This window comes from Thamnophis sirtalis, unplaced genomic scaffold (assembly GCF_051295495.1).
Source record: "Thamnophis sirtalis isolate CommonGarterSnake01/CBP01778 unplaced genomic scaffold, rThaSir2_p1.2 scaffold_1, whole genome shotgun sequence".
NCBI lineage: Eukaryota > Metazoa > Chordata > Lepidosauria > Squamata > Natricidae > Thamnophis > Thamnophis sirtalis.
Genome location: NW_028261381.1, coordinates 47,121,462 through 47,140,166, shown reverse-complemented (window position 1 = coordinate 47,140,166; position 18,705 = coordinate 47,121,462). Strand labels below are relative to the sequence as shown.

The window sequence follows — 18,705 nt, the reverse complement described above, 5'->3', positions numbered from 1 at the left end:
GTCTTTAAACAACTTTGCATTGGGCACAGATTCTCTCACTTCATAGATCAAGAGGAACTACACACAATCATGCAAGCTTTGGTCACCTCGTGAGTGAATACTGTAATATGTTCTTGAAGAACATCTAGAAAAGCAGATCTCTCCATTGATCAAGTTCAGTCAGATGACGGCACCCTAGCAGGCTCACTTCAAAAGCTAATTTGGGATAGATTTGGTCAATACAAGTACTCCTCAATTTACGACTACAATTGAACCCAAAATTTATATTGTCAAATGAAACATTTGTTGAGTTTTGCCCCATTTTACAACTTTATTCACCACAGTTGTTAAGTGAATCAGTGCAGGTGTTAAGTTAGTAACATGGTTAAGTGAATCTGGCTTCCTCATTGCCTTTGCTTGTCAAGAGTTCGCAAAAGGGAATCAAATAACCCTGGGAGACTTCAGCTATCATAAATGGGTCAGTGGCCAAATGCCTGAATTTTGGTCATGTGACCATGGAGATGCTGCAATGGTCGTGTGAAAAACGGTCATAAGTCACTTTATTCTCATTGCTGTTGTCAGTTGTAACAACCGCAGTCATTAGAAGTCATGTTTACAGCAGACGACTATCTTTCCAAATGTGGGGTGTTTTCACTAATTTCCATAATGAATAAGAAACAGAAGGAATCAGACGAGAATAAGGGCCAGGCATTCCTTTACCAAAATCTGATTTCGGCCTTGGCGCATTCCTTCAATCATCAACTCGCCAGCCAACCTTCTGCGCGCCAAAGAGCAACTTGAGCGCCTCCCGTTCTCGCCTCCCCCTTTCTTTTTAAACAGAGTGGTACGGTCCGCGCTAGATCTGCGCGCTTTGGGTGAGTAGTGCGGTCCAAACCAAGGGAAGAAGAGGGGAGTGTAGGATTATGCGGAAGAAAAAAGAAGGAGCGCCACCCAAGCTTTCCCCACTTAAGTGGGCGAGTCTTTAGTCCGGCGTGAGCGGATGTGACAGAAGAGAAGGAAGCGGTGCTGCAGCAGCAGCACCAGCAGCTGAAGAGAAGGCGCGGACATGGGTACCCTTAAGGGGCAGGAACATCAGCCTGCACAAGAGGTAAAGGAAAGAGTCGTGGGATTGTTGGGTCCCCGAGCGAACCTTGTATGCACGTCCCGTGGAGGAGGAGGAGGAAAAACGATTCGAGAATGAGTCGCTTTCTTTGCAAAAGAAAGGGAAAAACAGTTTCTTTCCGAGCTTTTTTTTTAATGTTCTCTGTACAGCTGAGGACATGGGAGTCCGTGAAGTGTTACCTTTTAAGCATTATGTCCTGTGTGAAGTGTTGCGTCTCTTAGGTTTAACAACGGTCTTGCTTAGCAATAGAAATGTTAGGTTCAGTTGTGGTCGTAAATCAAGGACTACCTGTATTTCTGCCTCATTTTCCTGCCGATCCCTAACGTGCTTCATTAAATGTATTTATTTTATTTACTTTTATTTATTTATTTTATTTATTTCTTCAAGCATGTATTAGATAACATATGTAAGTATAAACATGATTTTGAATACATGAAATGGATAAGAATAAAAGGGAACATTAGGACAGGGATGGTAGGCATGTTGGTGCGCTTATGCACGCCCCTTACAGACCTCTTAGGAAGGTCCACAGGAGACAGTTTAAGGTTAAAGTTTTGGGGGTTTGGGGAAGAAACCACAGAATCAGGTAGTGCATTCCAGGTGTTGACCACTCTGTTGCTGAAGTCGTATTCAATCGAGTTTCGAGTGGTTTACCTTAAGTTTGTACCTATTGTGTGCTTGTGTATTGTTGTGGTTGAAGCTGAAGTAGTCATTGACAGGTAGGACATTGTAGCGGATAATTTTATGTGCTGTGCTTAGGTCATACCGAAGGCGGCATAGTTTTAAATTGCCTTAAGCTCAAAATTTCAAGTCAGGTGGCATAAGGTATTCAGAGAGACAGTTTTCACTGGTGTTTCTGTTTTTGTAGTCTCCATTACATGAAATAATCAGTTTGTCCTTCTACAGTAGCTTGATAATGTCTATTAAAGGAAGTCTACCGTATATAGAACATAATAGCCAAAAATAATGTGTTGTACAGAAGAGCATAATTCAGCTCACAAAATAGCTTCCTATAAATTTAAAGGTAATCCCATTTTGCAGCAGAGGGCTGTCATTTTGAGGGCTGTCATGACAATAGGAACACCATTGAGCCAATGGTTCTCAAAACAACAGATTTTCCATCCTTCCTAAGAACAAGGGAAAAACATATTGAGCTCTGCAGATGATCCCTTTCTGGATTATTAAATAAGCATTTAAGTGTTTGCAGGAATCCCCCACTTCCCTATGTCTTCATTCCTAAAATCATGGAAGTTCACTTTTTATTATGAACTAGAGAGTTGTTATGGTTGCAGGTATACATACCTTTCTATATCTTCCCATTTTTAAAGGCATCTTTAAGAATTGTACCCCAAAATTTCTAAAACTAATATTTTTTTGAATGTTGTATAATGACACTCATTACATAACCGCAACAGGTTTTAATAGGAGCTTGCTGGGATCAAGAAAGTTGTTTATCAAAAAATCTGATTTTTATGTGACTAGAAAAGCACAGTCTTAGATATTCATCACTGCATTTCCTAATTGCACATTTCTTTTGGAGTTGCTTATAAAATAATTATAGTTATGTAGACCCACACTTGGTAAGAGTTTTGAAATTTAGTTAGTGGAATGTTAGTTCTCCTGCTATTTGTACTGGGTTTTGTGAGTTTTGATGAAGTCGTTTTCAGCCACTGATCCATTCTCACAAACAAGCTGCCTTGGTTCCAAAAGAATGGCCTGAAACAATGCGATTGGGCATTGAGCTGTGAATATAGAGAGGCTGCAGTGCAGTAGTCCAGGTGCTGGATCTATAATCAGTGATCCCTTTTTACAATGATTACTGAGATTTAGAGGTTTACTTTTATGGTGCGTTTGCAGATACCCATGATTTTAAATTTGAAGTTTGTTGTCTTCACTTACATTCCTGTGTTGTGACATGTAATTGGGATTGGTACAAATCAGTGGTGGGCTCCTGCAGCCACTACTGCCGGTTTGCTCGGGGATGCACTATGCACTATGCACTTGCTGTGTGCTTCCTTCACGTGCTTGATGTGTGTTGTGCGTGCATGTGCAGTACTATAAAAATGCTTCTGCACATGCACAAAAAGCAAAAAGAAGATGGCGCCACCGGGAGAACTGGTTTGGGGATGTAGGAGGCCTGGGTCACTGCTGGTTCTAGCGACCAACACCGCCAAGCTACTATTGGTTTGTCCAAACCCATCCAAACTGGTAGAAACCCACCACTGGTACAAATGCAAAACCATAGCAGTTATTTCTATTGAATTAGTAGCATATAGCACAATAAAAATGCTCTTTATTCACAATTTTTGATATTCCACATGTACTGTTAACCATAACTGACTAGATACTTGAATTGTATCACTGTCTTTGAGATTGTAGCATACTTTAAGCTTTAGCAGCATTTTTGAAGAGATCTAGATAGCAATAGCAATAGCAATAGCAGTTAGACTTATATACCGCTTCATAGGGCTTTCAGCCCTCTCTAAGCGGTTTACAGAGTCAGCATATTGCCCCCAACAACAATCCGGGTCCTCATTTTACCCACCTCGGAAGGATGAAAGGCTGAGTCAACCCTGAGCCGGTGAGATTTGAACAGCCGAACTGCAGAACTGCAGTCAGCTGAAGTAGCCTGCAGTGCTGCATTTAACCACTGCGCCACCTTGGCTCTAAATCCACAGAATTGTATAAAAGGGTTGCTTGGAGTCAGGTAGCATCAAATTGAATAAAATAAATAAGCTAAACTTAAGGTTTATAGGTTTATAGGTTTATAGGTTTATTGGGATTTATATGCCGCCCTTTTCCCTGAGGGGACTCAGGGTGGCTTACAACCACAGGGGAGGGGAAGTGCAAGGTCAAAACAAACACTTTGTGAACAAAAGAAAAATAATAAAACACAACTTTCATTCAACAATCAAACACTCGGGCGGGTAATTGAAGCCTATCCCCAGGCCTGCTGGGAGAGCCAGATCTTGAGGGCTGCGCGGAAGGTCTGGATCGTGGTGAGGGTGCGGATCTCCATGGGGAGCTCGTTCCATAGGGTCGGGGCAGCAACAGAAAAGGCTCTCCTCCGTGTGGTCGCCAGTCGATATTGACTGGCAGATGGAATTCGGAGGAGGCCCAGTCTGTGCGATCTGATTGGTCGATTTAGGGAGGTAATCGGCAGAAGGCGGTCTCTCAAGTACCCAGATCCACTACCATGGAGTGCTTTAAAGATGGTCATCATTATCCTGAAGCGCACCCGGAGACCAACAGGCAGCCAGTGCAGCTCGCGGAGGACAGGTGTAACGTGGGCGAACCGAGGTGCGCCCACTATCACTCGCGCGGCTGCATTTTGGACTAGCTGTAGTCGCCGGATGCACTTCAGGGGCAACCCCATGTAGAGCCCATTGCAGTATTCCAGTCTAGAGATCACAAGGGCTCGAGTGACTGTTGTGAGGGCCCCCCGATCTAGGTAGGGCCGCAACTGGCGGACCAGGCGAACCTGGGCAAATGCCCCCCTGGTCACAGCTGACAGCTGGTGGTCAAAAGTCAGCTGTGGATCCAGGAGGACTCCTAAGTTGCGGACCCTATCTGAGGGGTATAAAATTTGACCCCCCAGCCTAAGCGTTGGTGTATTAGCCAAATTATTAGGGGGGAAACACAACAGCCACTCGGTCTTATCCGGGTTGAGCACCAGTTTGTTAGCACTCATCCAGTTCTTAACGGCCTCCAGACCCCGGTTCATCACGTCCACCGCTTCATTGAGTTGGCACGGGGCGGACAGATACAATTGCGTATCGTCCGCATATTGATGGTATTTTATCCCGTGCCTCCGAATGATCTCGCCCAGCGGTTTCATGTATATGTTAAATAGTAGGGGGGATAGGACCGAACCCTGAGGTACTCCACATGTTAGGGGCCTCAGGGACGATCTCTGCCCCCCTACTAACACCGACTGCGACCTGTCCGAGAGGTAGGAGGAGAACCACCGCAAAACAGTGCCTCCCACTCCCACCTCCCGCAGTCGTCGCAGAAGGATACCATGGTCGATGGTATCGAAAGCCGCTGAGAGGTCAAGGAGAACCAGGATGGACGCATAGCCTCCATCTCTGGCCCTCCAGAGATCATCGGTCAATGCGACCAAAGCGGTTTCTGTGCTGCAACCAGGTCTTTGTTTTTTCCACAAAGTATTTTGCAATAGGATAAAACCCCCTCTCTTAAGCATTATTTCGGGTGAAAAGACAATATATTAATTTAATAAAAACATAATTATTTTCATCCAAAGAAATCTGACAGTAGTACGGTAGTATTAAAATGAATAGTCATATAAAAATAATAATTTGGCAATATGATAGCAATTTTTTAAAGTGTAATTTTATACACCCAGGGATTTCTCACATTTTATAATCATTGCTGAGGAAGGTACAGGACCATCCTTTGAAATGAAGAACCAATCTTGGACACTTTTTCGAGTGTGCAGAAGTGGTTATGGTAATGTTGATTTGTATCTTGAGGTAATTTGTAGAACATATATTATGACATAAATATAACATGCATCGGGAAATAATATTTACTGATTATATTTATATTCATCATCCCACTCCATCTTGATAACTTTTATTAATATAGATACACACCTAATTTTCTTTTTAGGTTGAAACTCGAGAGGATGAAGAACAAAATATCAAGTTAAGTGAAATTTTAGAACTCTTAGTTGCTGCTGGATACTTCAGGGCAAGAATTAAAGGCCTGTCTCCTTTTGATAAGGTAAGATTATATTCATATATCATTACTATAATACTGTGTGCAGGCTGCATGCTCTAAACAGATTTAATAGTTTTTCATCATTTTGCTGATTTTAACCACCAATTCAACTGAAGTACAGATTATACAAACAACCGTTTTGTTTTCTTGATTCTCTTAATGTTTCTTAGTAAAAGAAAATAAATATGGCTAGTATAAGTTGAAAAGAAACATCTTGCATTCAACAATAAATTCTGGAACTGCTAATAAATTAAAATCTCATTACTAAGTTAAAGTGAATTACATTTTTATGTGATATATGGCATCAATTGGATTTTTCACTTTAATGAATATGTTTATCCTGTTTTTAGGTGGTTGGTGGCATGACTTGGTGTATCACAACATGCAACTTTGACATTGATGTTGACTTGTTATTTCAGGAAAACTCAACAATTGGTCAAAAAATGTAAGTTGGTAGGGAAACACTTGGAAACTAATTTATTGGCATGCATGACCCTTTCAGCACAAAATTTGTTTATCTAGGAAAGTTGTGCAATAATTTCTGATTATCTTGAATTGTTTTATAGTAGCTCTGAAAGTAAGATAGACACTTTGTTCTATGCATTATTCTCAAATCAGTTTTTAGGTAATGCCAAAATAATCACATGCTCTTTTCATTGATCCAAGCAAGTGGGAATGAGGTACTATTACTGCAATAGCAGTAGCACTTATATTTATATGCCACTTCACAGTGCTTCACAGTGCTTTACAGCAGTCTACATAGTCAGCATATTGCCCCCTACAATCTGGCTCCTCATTTTACTGACTTCGGAATGATGGAAGACTGAGTCAACCTTGAGCTGGTGAGACTCAAACTGCCAAATTGCTGGCAATCTGTCAATAGAATTAGTCTGCAATGCCACATTCTAACCACTGCACCTCCATGGCTCTTATACTCTGTTATGAGAATCACTTTATGAAAAAAAAACCAATCTGTTTACTGTATGTATCTCGATGTTTTCTTAGCAAGAGGCAACTTAAAGGTGACATAATAGTTTTAAACATTTAAAAGTTTGTCTCAGAGTTTTTTCTTCCAAAAAATAAGAGGCTATGAGTCAAATTATTTGTCATAGAAATTGGCAGACCTGTCTTAATATTGTTGAGTTCTTGTGCGCAACGTTTTTTTAATCACTCCAGCCATTTAGATTGCAATCCTATTCTGCTTACATGAAAATTAAGGGTCTTTGTATTAGGTGAGATTTCTAAACAAATTAATGGGATGTGTTGTTTATTGGCCATTCAATTGTATCCACAAGGGGCCCTTTCAGGATGTTCTGTATATATATTTGCACATTTCTAAATTGTCTCCTATTTGTCTTTTTTCAGTGCCTTAACAGAGAAAATTGTATCAGTTTTACCTAGAATGAAATGCCCTCACCGCTTGGAGCCACATCAAATACAGGGATTGGATTTCATTCACATCTTTCCTGTTATACAGGTACATGCTTATTGGTGTATAAAGATGGTGCTGTTGGAAAAATAGCTCTGCTGATTAAAAGAAGAGGTTCATTTTCTCAATTATCTTTTTTATAGATGTAACATATCCAGATCTTATTTTTTTCCCTTCCCACAACTTTTCTTTCTTTTTCTTTGTTGCTCTTAGTGGCTTGTAAAACGTGCAATAGAAACCCGGGAAGAAATGGGAGATTACATCCGGTCATATTCCATATCTCAGTTTCAAAAGATACACAGTTTACCAGAGGTAAACATTTGATTGCTATCTTCTGTGATTTGAGAACTGGCATCAAGAGTGATCCTCTTCAGCATCTTTAAATTGTACAGGATTGAAGCAAAGTTTGCAGAGCTGTTTCAGCTCATAGAGTTTAAGGACAGAAACTGATGTATCAAATGTCAGGAGCTGATACTGGAGAAAAACAAATGTCAGTATTCCCTCTTTAATGTTAAATATCCAGTTGTATTGTTAGCCATTTGGAGCATTTCTAAAATCATATTGAAAATTGTTATCAACAGCATTTTAAAGCAATGTGCTTGTCCAGCACTGATAGACATATAACTATTTTTTATTACAAGTTTAATTTCTGTAGTGACATTAGGATTCGATGTTTAATGACCCATTCAACATGCTACTGTGACATAGTACTGTACAGTTCTACATGGTAGGTTTATCTGTTCTTAAGAACATCATGTTCAGTTTTTCTTTGTTAGAAAACCCTGAATATGTTCAAGTTATCTCCAATTCATTTATGGAAGGAAAATATAATTGTCAGCTTTTTATGATTAAAAAAATAGGTATGTGCAAAATATTTTGAATTTGAGCTGTTTTGTATTTGAAACATCCGGCTTTTGATTTGAAACAGTTGTATAAAAGATTTTGAAACCTTTGTTTTCTATTCAAAGCATACTATCTTAATACTTTTGGAAATATTTTATCTCAAAATACTGTTTCATAGCCCAAACACTTTTTTTTAAAGATAATCAAAGCAGACCATTTTAATTTTATAATAGCTAAATCAGAAACAATAACTTTTTAAAACCTGAAATGAGACATACAGTATATCAGAACAGTTTGAATTCAAATGTTGAATTGTCATGATTAGTTTTCAAGATTCACATTGTATTTTTTGCTGGAACAAGGTGCTTTAGATGTTTTTAAGAACTGTCATTAAGAGTTTGAGATGCTGTTAAAACATTCAGTACTAGAACAAGTATATCTTCCTGTGTTAATTGGCTCTATTTATAAGCTGGTAAGCATATTTTTCTGGCTCCAATGCGATAACTAATGTCAAAGTCTTTGCTTTTGATTAGACAAGTATATTTTCTAAAACTATATTACAGTATATTGTAGTATTAGGATGTAAGCATAAAAGGCACTGTTGTATCTGTGGATATTTAGAAGTAAGTCCTGCTGAGTTTAATGATCCAGATAAGTACTTGTGGAATTATATTCTCAATGTGAAAGAGACAGAATGACATAGCTTCCATTTTTGAGTATTTGAGCATCACAGTTATTTATACAATAAGGTTTGCTATCTTTGCTATCCGCGTAGAAACCAAAAGTTTGTTGCTATTGTTTAAACTTATCTCACTTGCCTTGTAGGATGATGAATTCATGCAAAGAAAAGAAAAAGCTATAAAAACTGTTAATGAGATCAGTGTAAGTGTAAAATGCAATGCACTTTAATTCAAAGATTTTTCAAAATGAATGTTTGATTTGCCATATTTTTTATTTTATTTTACCTTATTTTTTTCAACTAGACCCCATATATAAAATATTTGCTTTTTTTCAGTTAGGAAACCTTTTCAGATGAATTATACTATAACTACAGTAATAATACCCATTGTATTTCTTATTAATTTTATGTTCTGCTACGAATTGGTTCTAACTTGCAAAGAATATTATAAAAAGAAGTTTATATGTCATTAGCAATTACATTGAACTTGCCTGGATTTGTGTATTATGAATCATCATGGTTCATTGTGGTTTAGCATGACACAGGATGGGATGCAAGATTCCTAGCAGAAAACTGGCCAACTTCGGCTGTTCATGTATTTTATAGCATATAGCTGTTAATTTTATATTGCAAATTTATTCCTCTTTTTTATAGTGAAAGTTCTTAGAGACAGTAGAAATAAAAGAGAGTTCTCTTTTTTTATTTTTCAGATAGCTACTAGGTTAATGCTGGATTAATTTTCTGTGGCATATAGATTCGTGGTATATTGAAATTCCAGTGTATGTTTTGAATATAAGCAATACATTTGGGTTTTTCTTTTGTCCTTGTAGGAAATGATGTGTCAGTTTCCAATATCACATACAAAGAAATTTAAAGATGCATAATTTGTATGGCTTACATTGTATTTCATCTGATGTACTGTGGTTTAAAACAGATTTACCCACTTGTGTATCTGCCAACATTGATCAAAACATCAAAGAGAGGGAGGGGACTTTCTCTGGCAGAGTCAATGAAGGAGAGAAGCCAAGTTGTAGAAACAATGATCATATATGTCACTGTAGCTAAGAGAAAGTAAAATGCCTTTGTCAGAGTATAATATAAACAAAGGGTATAATATCAAATAGAATTCAGACATTGCAATTCTAAAGTAGTTTTCTTCAGAAAGGCACTTCTTTTGTTTTCTTCATTTGTAAAAAATGTAGCACTAAACAAGAATGGGATGCAATGAGGGACATGTTTTGAAAATCCATTTTAATTTGCTTTTTAATCTTTTTTGCGTGTTTCTATTCCTTCTTCCCTCATTCACTGGGATTTTTTAAAAAAATTTAATAATTTTTTAAAAAATTTTAATTTTAAAACAAATACAACATCCTTCTTTACATGATATATAAAAAGTCTATCAGTTGGTTACAAAAAGACTTTCATGCATCTCTTCCACAGTCAACAAACATAATTCATATTAACTTAAGTATTTTAACTCAAATATTTATACATGTCACCATCATCATCTCTCCATTTTCATTTGACTATAATTGTTTAAGCGTCCATCATAAAATATACCAAAATTTAATACATAACCACATACTGGCCTTTCAATTACTATTTCTAAAATCCTCCACTAACATTAAATCCTTATGTCCTATTCTAGCTAAACATCCATAATATTTAATAACAAAAATTTTTAATCCTCCTTTCCAAATCACTGTTTAAAGTTTACATCCAGTTTCCTTATGTTATACCCATATCTATCAGGGGTGGGTTCTTCCCGGATCGCCCCGGTTCGTGCGCACCGGTTGGTCGGTTAATTAGTAAGTAATTATCTTCTGGGAACACCGGTACCGCTCCTGACCCCTGTCGCTGCAAAGCGCCCTTGCTGACAAGGCAGCGCGACATGCTCTGCATGTAGAAACAGCAAAAGAAGGAACAGGAGAGGAGTTCCAAGCGGGGCTTTTCAAACAGCCGAACTCCTCTCCTGTCCCTTTCTTTTGCTCTTTGAACAAGCCGTGCAGGTTGCACTCCCTTGTCCCAGCTGCCCCGCTGCCCGCACGCGCCTATGTTTTCCAAGGCATGGAACAATTCCGGAGCCCATCCGTCACCCCCGTGGAAAACATAAGCATGCACGCACAGCCTGCACAATTGCAGCCCCGGAGAGAGGCTGCAGGGCAGCCGGGTCCCTCGGCCTCAGAGGGAGGAAGGGCCAATTGGGAGAGGGGCTTTGGTCCTGCTGCCTCTGGTGGACAAAGCTTTACTAGCCCACGGTGAAGATTCCGTCCCTCAACCCAGAGCCATTGGTCTTGGGATGTTCTGCAGAGCCCCCCAGGGAAGAATGCTGCTGCCAGATACTTTTAACCATATATTTTGCCCCCATGTCTGCAAAATGCTGCAAAAAACCATGAATACAGGCCAGTTGTTGAGTGTTTCAAATGTGATTGGAACACTCAACAAGGTGACCACAGTATGTGTGTGTGTGTGTGTGTGTCTGTTTCTGTATCTGTGTGTGTGTGTGATAGAGACAGACAGACAGACAGACAGGCACAGAGAGATAGAGGGAATGAGAGAGACACAGACACAGAGGGAGGGAGGAGAGAGATACACAAAGAGAGAGAGACAGACAGACACAGAGAGAGAATCACATAGAGAGACACAGAGGGAGGAGGGAGAGAGAGGCAAAGAGACACACACACAGAGAGAGAGAGACTCACACAGAGAGAGAAAGAGAAAGAAAGGAAGAAAGAAAGAAAAAAGAAATAAAAAGTGAGAGATGAAAGAAAAAAATAAAAAAGGGACAGAGAGACAAAAGGAAGGAAAGAGAGAGAGAGAGAGAGAGAGAGAGAGAGAGAGAACACATGGCCGGCAAGCCACTCCCACCAGATCACCTGGCCGGCAAGCCACTCCCACAAAGGAGGCCACACCCACAGAGTCAGTTCAAAATTTTTTTGAAACCCACCACTGATATCTATATATACATTGTTATTCTTATCCCTCCTTTATTTGACTATATCCTGTATCATAACATTTTCCGCCTAATAATCAAAACTTTAATTGTATATAACTTAGTTCTTGTTGTTGTTGTTGTTGTTATTATTATTATTATTTATGTATAATCCAAAGGGATTGCTAATCTTCCTTACGTGGGTGCCATTCAATATTCATATCCAATTATACTCATCATAACAGTACACATTGTATACATTAGTAACATTATCAGTTATTTATTTAAGCTATATCTATTATCAATAAATTTCACTAAGTTTAACTAGTTTTAAATTATATTCTTCCATCTATCAACCTGTATCTTTCCAATAGCAAAACAGTCTCATATCTTCTGCCATTTGTGGTGCCAGTCCTCTAATCATCTTCTTGGTCAGCTTTGTATAGACTTCTCTTAGCAACTCCTTGCTTATAAGATATATCATATAATCTCGATGCCCTCTTTCTGTTTCCTTATTCATCTTATCTTTGATTATCAGCAGTGTTATCAATGTTTTTGCTAATAGAATTTCTCTCTTTAAGTCCATAGATTCTTTAGTTTTTTCTTCTTCTGTATCTTGCCCTCTGGAATATATTTCCTCTCCATTTAATTCCTCTTTCAGTATTCCATTCTTTCCATTTTCAGAGACAAACCAATCACCATAAATATCAGCAGGTTTGATCTCTTTATATTTATTTTCCACTTTGATTTTTTGAGTTTCAAGCACCCTATTTTGCATTTGATAGACATCCTCAATTTCTTCATCATATTTTATTGTTATGTGCTCTAAGTATTCCAGTTTTTTCTCTATTCTTTCATGTATATTTGATAATTTCTGTATTTCTGAAAGTATCTTTTACAAACTTGAGACTTCTATTTTCTTTTGAAATTGTGCCATTGTAACAAACACAGCTGCTCTAACTTGGAATGTTAATAAAATTAAAGCATATTTTCACAAAGAACGTTGTTTTCACTTTTCTCTGATTAGACATATACTTCAAAGGGACATCTATGTGCTTCCCTTCTTATCACTCTCTGTAGCCAAGCAGTAAAACCTTGTATTGCCAAGTCAAAACAATCCGTGGAGGAAAAAAAAGTGTTCCATTTTCAATACACAAACTTCAATCAACAAATCCTCCCAGCCTCCGAGCAGCAGTAATACTGTTGAAAATATAATTTCCTTTTGTATCTTTTTTGTATTTCAAGTTAGAAAAAAAGAGTCCAATCTTTAAATGAATTAGAAAAATACCTACAGCAATGAAAGAAGAAAACTTTAGTCTACAGGTTACAGAGAACAAGAAAAAAATAGAAGAAAACTTAATTTATCTGTTTCAAAAGGCTTGCATAAATTCCATCCATGAAGATAGCATTTAAAAAGTAAGATAACCACTGTCCAAAACCATTCCAAATTTAATTCTGCCGCTTGTTTCTTCTATTCTCCAATTTAGATTAATTTTAAGTTTTTATAGGCAGTCTCTTTTTAAAATAGTAAAAGTTCCTCACCAGCTGGAACCACTTTCCTTTTCCTTATCCTTCCGTTTTGGAGCTTCCCCGACTTTGTCAGCCTTGGCTGGATTTTTTGTCGCTGGCTTGAAGAATTTCTCTTGCTTCTTTCAGGGATTTTGCGATATCCCTGAGCTCAGCAAGACATATTCTTCCTGTTAACCGTCTCTTTGGGATGGTTTAGGTCCTATTGGACCGCCCATTCACTAGAATTTTTATGATTGCCAATTATATGGATCAATTATTTCAAACTAATGATAACTAATCACATTTTTATGGCAGTTTTATATCCAGTGAAAGAAATAGCAGCTAAAAGATACTGAAATCCCAAATAAATGTTTAATAAAAGTGGTCTATATGTGGTCCAACCACTAGACTTTAGTCAGAATTTAAATATGAAATATACTTATGTAGTTAGAATGCTTCCCTTCTTAAAATAATTTAAAGTATCAAATCTGTGCACAAAAAAATGATAGTATGTTTGCCAGGAAAATGATATAACATTCATGTAATCTCTAGAAATTTACCTCAATTCAAGGAAGACTAATTAATTTTCTTGATAGTTCTGTTTGATTTAGCAAAGTCATATAGATAGAGGAGGTAAGGTGAAGTTTGCTTATTCATGTATTAAAATGTCACATATAAAATCTGTTCCTGTTATATATTATTGTCAAAAAAGTAATAATCAAAAGTATCTTGTCTATTTCCTAGGACCAGAAATAAACTAGTTAAGGTGATCACTACTATCTGAATCTAAGTGGATTATTCATAGGGTCATACATTGGTCATTCTTTTTTCAATTCATTTGTTTTACCTTAAATTTAAGTACATTGCCTTGTTTTATAGCTTTTAATAGCTTATTATAGATGAAATGCATGTTTTTCATTTTTCTCCATCTTAATTATGCTAAAATTATCCTTATATAGCTAGCTAAAGCAGCCATAATTAAGCCTCTGGTAATTAAGCATAATTATTCAAGACTAGAGAAAATTAATGATCAATTATCTTCAGTGATTCAAAATTAAGTCCTATTTAATTATGGAATGTATTCCTTTTCTTTTATTATTTTCAAGGATATTACAGATTTTAAAGTTAGAAAGTTTGCACCTATGTGTGTCTTTATCGTTTTTTAAGTTTGCAACTGTGTGTGTCCTTATTGTTTGTTTGTTTGTTTAAAAAAACTGGACAGCCTGTTCAAAAGATGGCATAACCGAACACATTTGAGTGATCAGAAATTAACTGAGGCTAGCCAATTCTATAACACTGAAAAATATTCAACCAATTTTAAAACCTGTTTCTATGTATATAATGATTAAGGAATCTCATCAAAATCTGTTCATTAATTTTGGGAATTAGCTATAGTGAGCCATAAAAAAGAAACAATGTTTTTAGTGATGGAGAGTTGTTTCATGGAGCTAAGTTTCTCTCCTCCAGCCAAGGCTGACATTTCCAGGCTGAGGAAGGATTTCCCTTCTTATCTGTCCACTTGAGAAGAAATGCTTCATTGGGCTGGAGAAACGGAGTTAAGATCTTCAGGATCATAGTTCCATTCTTGCCACATAATAAAGGATTCGTAGGGCTCCAACAAAGAATTTCCTTGTGTTACACAGAAATCCGTCACTTGCCTGCAGGAACAGAGCTAAAATCTTCAGGATTTTAACTGTGTTCCAGCAACCCAAGGAATGATTTTCCCTCAGTATATCTTAAAGATATCAGCTCTGTTCCTGCAGTCCCATAAAGGATTCCTCTCCCCTCCTGGCTGTCTTACTCTCCACACACATACAAACGTGAAAACAAGGATGCTTATGAAAATGACTAGAATGGAGAAGTACAGCAAATGATATTAGTGTTGGAAATTATTTAAATTTAGCTCTATTTACTTTTCTTACTTCGTACCTTAATTTCTTTGTCTATGGAGATTCTCAGTCATCCAGGTCATGGTTATCCGAAAGGTGCTTTTTTCAAGAAGCAACTGGACTTTCTGGTTTTTCTTTGAAGATGTTTTGCTTCTCTTCCAAGAAGCTTCAGAGAGCTGAAGAAACTCCTTGGATGAGAAATGAAACATCTTCAAAGAAAAACCAGAAAGTCCAGTTGCATCTTGGGAAAAAAAAGGCATCCTTGGAACTTAATTTCTCTGGCTTACTATGTTTTACTCTATTTCAATACTTTGCATAATTCTGAATAGTGTGATGGGTATTTACTGTATTCCAGGACGTGTACAAGCCACGGAGGAAGTATCAAAGACGAGTGGAAGCAGATAAATTACTAGATGAGGATTCCAAAGTTCATGCTACCCTTCTGGAATATGGCAGGTAAGTTAAGAGTGAGGTCCCTTAAGCTACTTTCCAGAAAAATTGATGGCTTCATGGAAACTTACTAAGAGTTTCTTTATGACAAAATCATTAAGATAGCTTACTATACAATACTGATATCTTCACAGCGGTTAGATGTTTTGAGGATTAGTTTACATGAGAGGATAGTGACCCTACAATGCCTAGCTTGTATTTTGCATGAAATATGTCCTCTAAAATACATCCTGAGATTTTATAAGCTCTTAGAACTGTTGCAGTGAAATACAGGTACTCCTCAGCTTATGACCATTCTAATATAAGAGAATATTAACAGCCCAATCAGTGAATCACCAAGATAATTCCCACCAACACTGTTAGCGCAAGCCACTAATAAATAAAATGAGAACCACCCCCACCCCCCACTCTTTATTAGCACAGATGATATTATCTAGTTTGGTAATGAAACCAAACTAGGTAACATCTAGTATACAACTACTATGAAATATAAAAACTATATAAAGGTTAAAAACTTTAGAAAGTGCCAAGAATGTTAAAACAGAATTAAACATCAGTTAAATGGCAAAGAAGATTCACTAGTCAGCCCCATAGTCGCACACTTCTCTGAGCTCCCCGTGGAGGCTATGGAACCATGGTTTAACTCAGAGGTGGGTTGCTCCCGGTTCAGCTAACGGTAGTGGAATTCAGGCCTGGGTCGCAGAACTGGCAGCGACCCATGCCTGCCATGCCCCCGAACCGGTTCCCTCGCCACCGCTGGGCCTCCGCCATTTTGGTTTTTAGTGACTGCGTGTGCGCAGTTCACTGTAAATTGTTCTGCGCATGCGCGAAGAACAATTTACATTTAACAGTGCACACACCTATAGCATGGGTTGCGAACTGGTAGTAAAACTGGTAGCAACCCACCCCTGATTTAACTCTTTTTCAGAAGGCCAAGAGAATGAGAGCCTGCCTCACCTCCAGGAGGGGGAGAATATTCCACAGTTCGGGGACTAATTGTAGTGTCAGATTTAATTTTTTTTACATACTCATTGAGAAACAGTGGCTAATTTTACAAATTATGGCTTTTCCACTGCAGTCTTTGCTATATTTTCAAATCTCCATCTCTTTTTGTTATCCCTCCTCTTAGTTTCACTGAGTATTTCTTGTGAGTATTTTCCTTTGTGTGTTTTGTTCTAATTGAGTTTACATTGTTCTCATTAATATGGCTGCATTTTTATTATTCAGTAGTGGTATTTGATGAACATTCTTAGTTATTTAAATGTTCAGGGTAAAACATTTCTTTTTGGGGAGGGTGGAGGAGAGAGGTATTAAATGAAAATTAACTTTTCCTTAACCCCAGCTATATCACATATTAGATGGTGCATTATCACAAAGCCAAAGTAGTCCGATTTCATTCTTTAGCTATCACAATGATTTATAATTTATTTCACTCTCATTATTTCCTCCAGGCCAAAATATATATTCCAAACAAATCAGAATATACAGATATTCACCTTTGTTCCAGATCCACATTTGGTGTGATACCCTTAATCTTGGCTTGTGTTTTACGCAATATTAATGATTAATAAAACATGGCGGATTGGATTGCTAAGCCTAAATACCAGATACTAGCCCATCCCCCCCCCAGTCACATGATTACACTTCAGAGACTCAGCCATATTTATGGCCGTTTGTAGCATCCCAAGATCACATGTCCATGTTTTTCGGTGGTTTTGCTGCACTTGCGGTTTTTAGCAAAACTGCACTCATAGCTAACAATAGCTTCATACTTACAATCACTACATTCCCTTAACAATCACCACAAAAATAAAATCCTAGAATCAGGTCGACCACATGTCCAACCTGTTTTATGACTATTACAACTTACAACCATAATAGGCAGGTTCCATTATGGTCTTAATTTGAGGATTGTAATCTTAAATGATCTCTTAAACAATAAGGATTCTGTTATTTTCCATCCAGAGTTTAGCCTGAAGCCTTTTCCATGCAAAGGAAAGATGTCAGGGACTGGACCTTTGCATGCTAAACCTATGTTCCATCCCCAACCTGCGGCCTCTCTCACCTGCTGTGTTTTATAGCTTTGTTGGAATACAAGTTAGAATGTATTTTGTATTGCAAAAATTACAGAATCATTCAGACAGTACATGGCAATGTTTAGTTTGCATTTATGTTTATAATCCATGGTTCTGTTTGTTCTGAGGAGAGTTTCGTGTGACAGTTGAGAAGTTAAAACCATTAAGCAGCAAGGCCCACGGTGACTGTACACTGTACCCTTTATTTTGATCTGTATGGCTATGTAACCATCCTCAGTTACCAAGCTGTATGGCTATTTAATAATCTGCTGTAATTTCTGTAGAACAAAATAGAATTTCTATAGAATAGAACAGAATTCCTAACCAGCTTTGACTGCTCTTAGGGAAAGGTGAGGTAGAGCTGCAGCTGAAATAAATGTTCAAACAAGAAGTTCACCAGAGAGGGCACGTGAAAAGAAAATGTACCACATTAGGGAGAGTCTAGCTTTGCAGAGCTCTTGGAAGGAAGATGGACTTTTATTAGATGTTCCAGCAACAAGCAGCACTAGAGTAGCAAAACTGTGAGCAACTATTTATTTATTTTATTTATTTATTAGTCATTGGGACAGTGTACTGGTTTTTTTTTATTTAATTATTAAATTTGTTGGCTGTCCATCTTAAACACAAGGTGGGTTTGGGTGGCTTATAGTGTTAAAAAAAGAATGAAACTATACAAAAACATGTCTGCAATAAGAATAGAATACCATAAAAATACAAATTATCAGCTATAAGTGAAGGATGGGGATGGAGGGAATAGACTGAGCAGGAGAGGGGGGTGGCATCTGTTATTAATCTATCAACCACCTCCAGCGTGATACTCCCCCATTGGAGCTCCAGCTGTTATATTAGTTTAGGCAGTCTTGGGTTCAGGTACCCTTCTCAGCATCCAGGATTGAGCTGCTGAATTTTAATGGCAACATTTTTTTGAGTATGGCTGATTTCTCTTTTTATTGAAATTAAGGTTGGGGAGGAGAGTTGGAGGCCTCTGAAGGCAAATCCCTCCCTTCCCAAACCATTGAAAAACCACTGAAAAATAACAAGATCAATGAAAGAG

General features: G+C 37.7%; 1 protein-coding gene across 1 annotated transcript in view; it reads left to right on the top strand.

Moving 5' to 3' along the window:
• Nucleotides 1-934: 934 nt before the first annotated feature.
• CCDC93 (CCC complex scaffolding subunit CCDC93) overlaps nucleotides 935-18,705 on the top strand; it is a 41,579-nt gene continuing 23,808 nt past the window's right edge. The window contains exons 1-7 of the mRNA XM_014056550.2: nucleotides 935-1,087; nucleotides 5,735-5,848; nucleotides 6,196-6,290; nucleotides 7,211-7,322; nucleotides 7,488-7,586; nucleotides 8,943-8,999; nucleotides 15,482-15,582. Coding sequence (XP_013912025.1) covers nucleotides 1,046-1,087; nucleotides 5,735-5,848; nucleotides 6,196-6,290; nucleotides 7,211-7,322; nucleotides 7,488-7,586; nucleotides 8,943-8,999; nucleotides 15,482-15,582 — 620 coding nt within the window. The 5' untranslated portion in view covers nucleotides 935-1,045. The remainder of the gene's footprint in view (nucleotides 1,088-5,734; nucleotides 5,849-6,195; nucleotides 6,291-7,210; nucleotides 7,323-7,487; nucleotides 7,587-8,942; nucleotides 9,000-15,481; nucleotides 15,583-18,705) is intronic.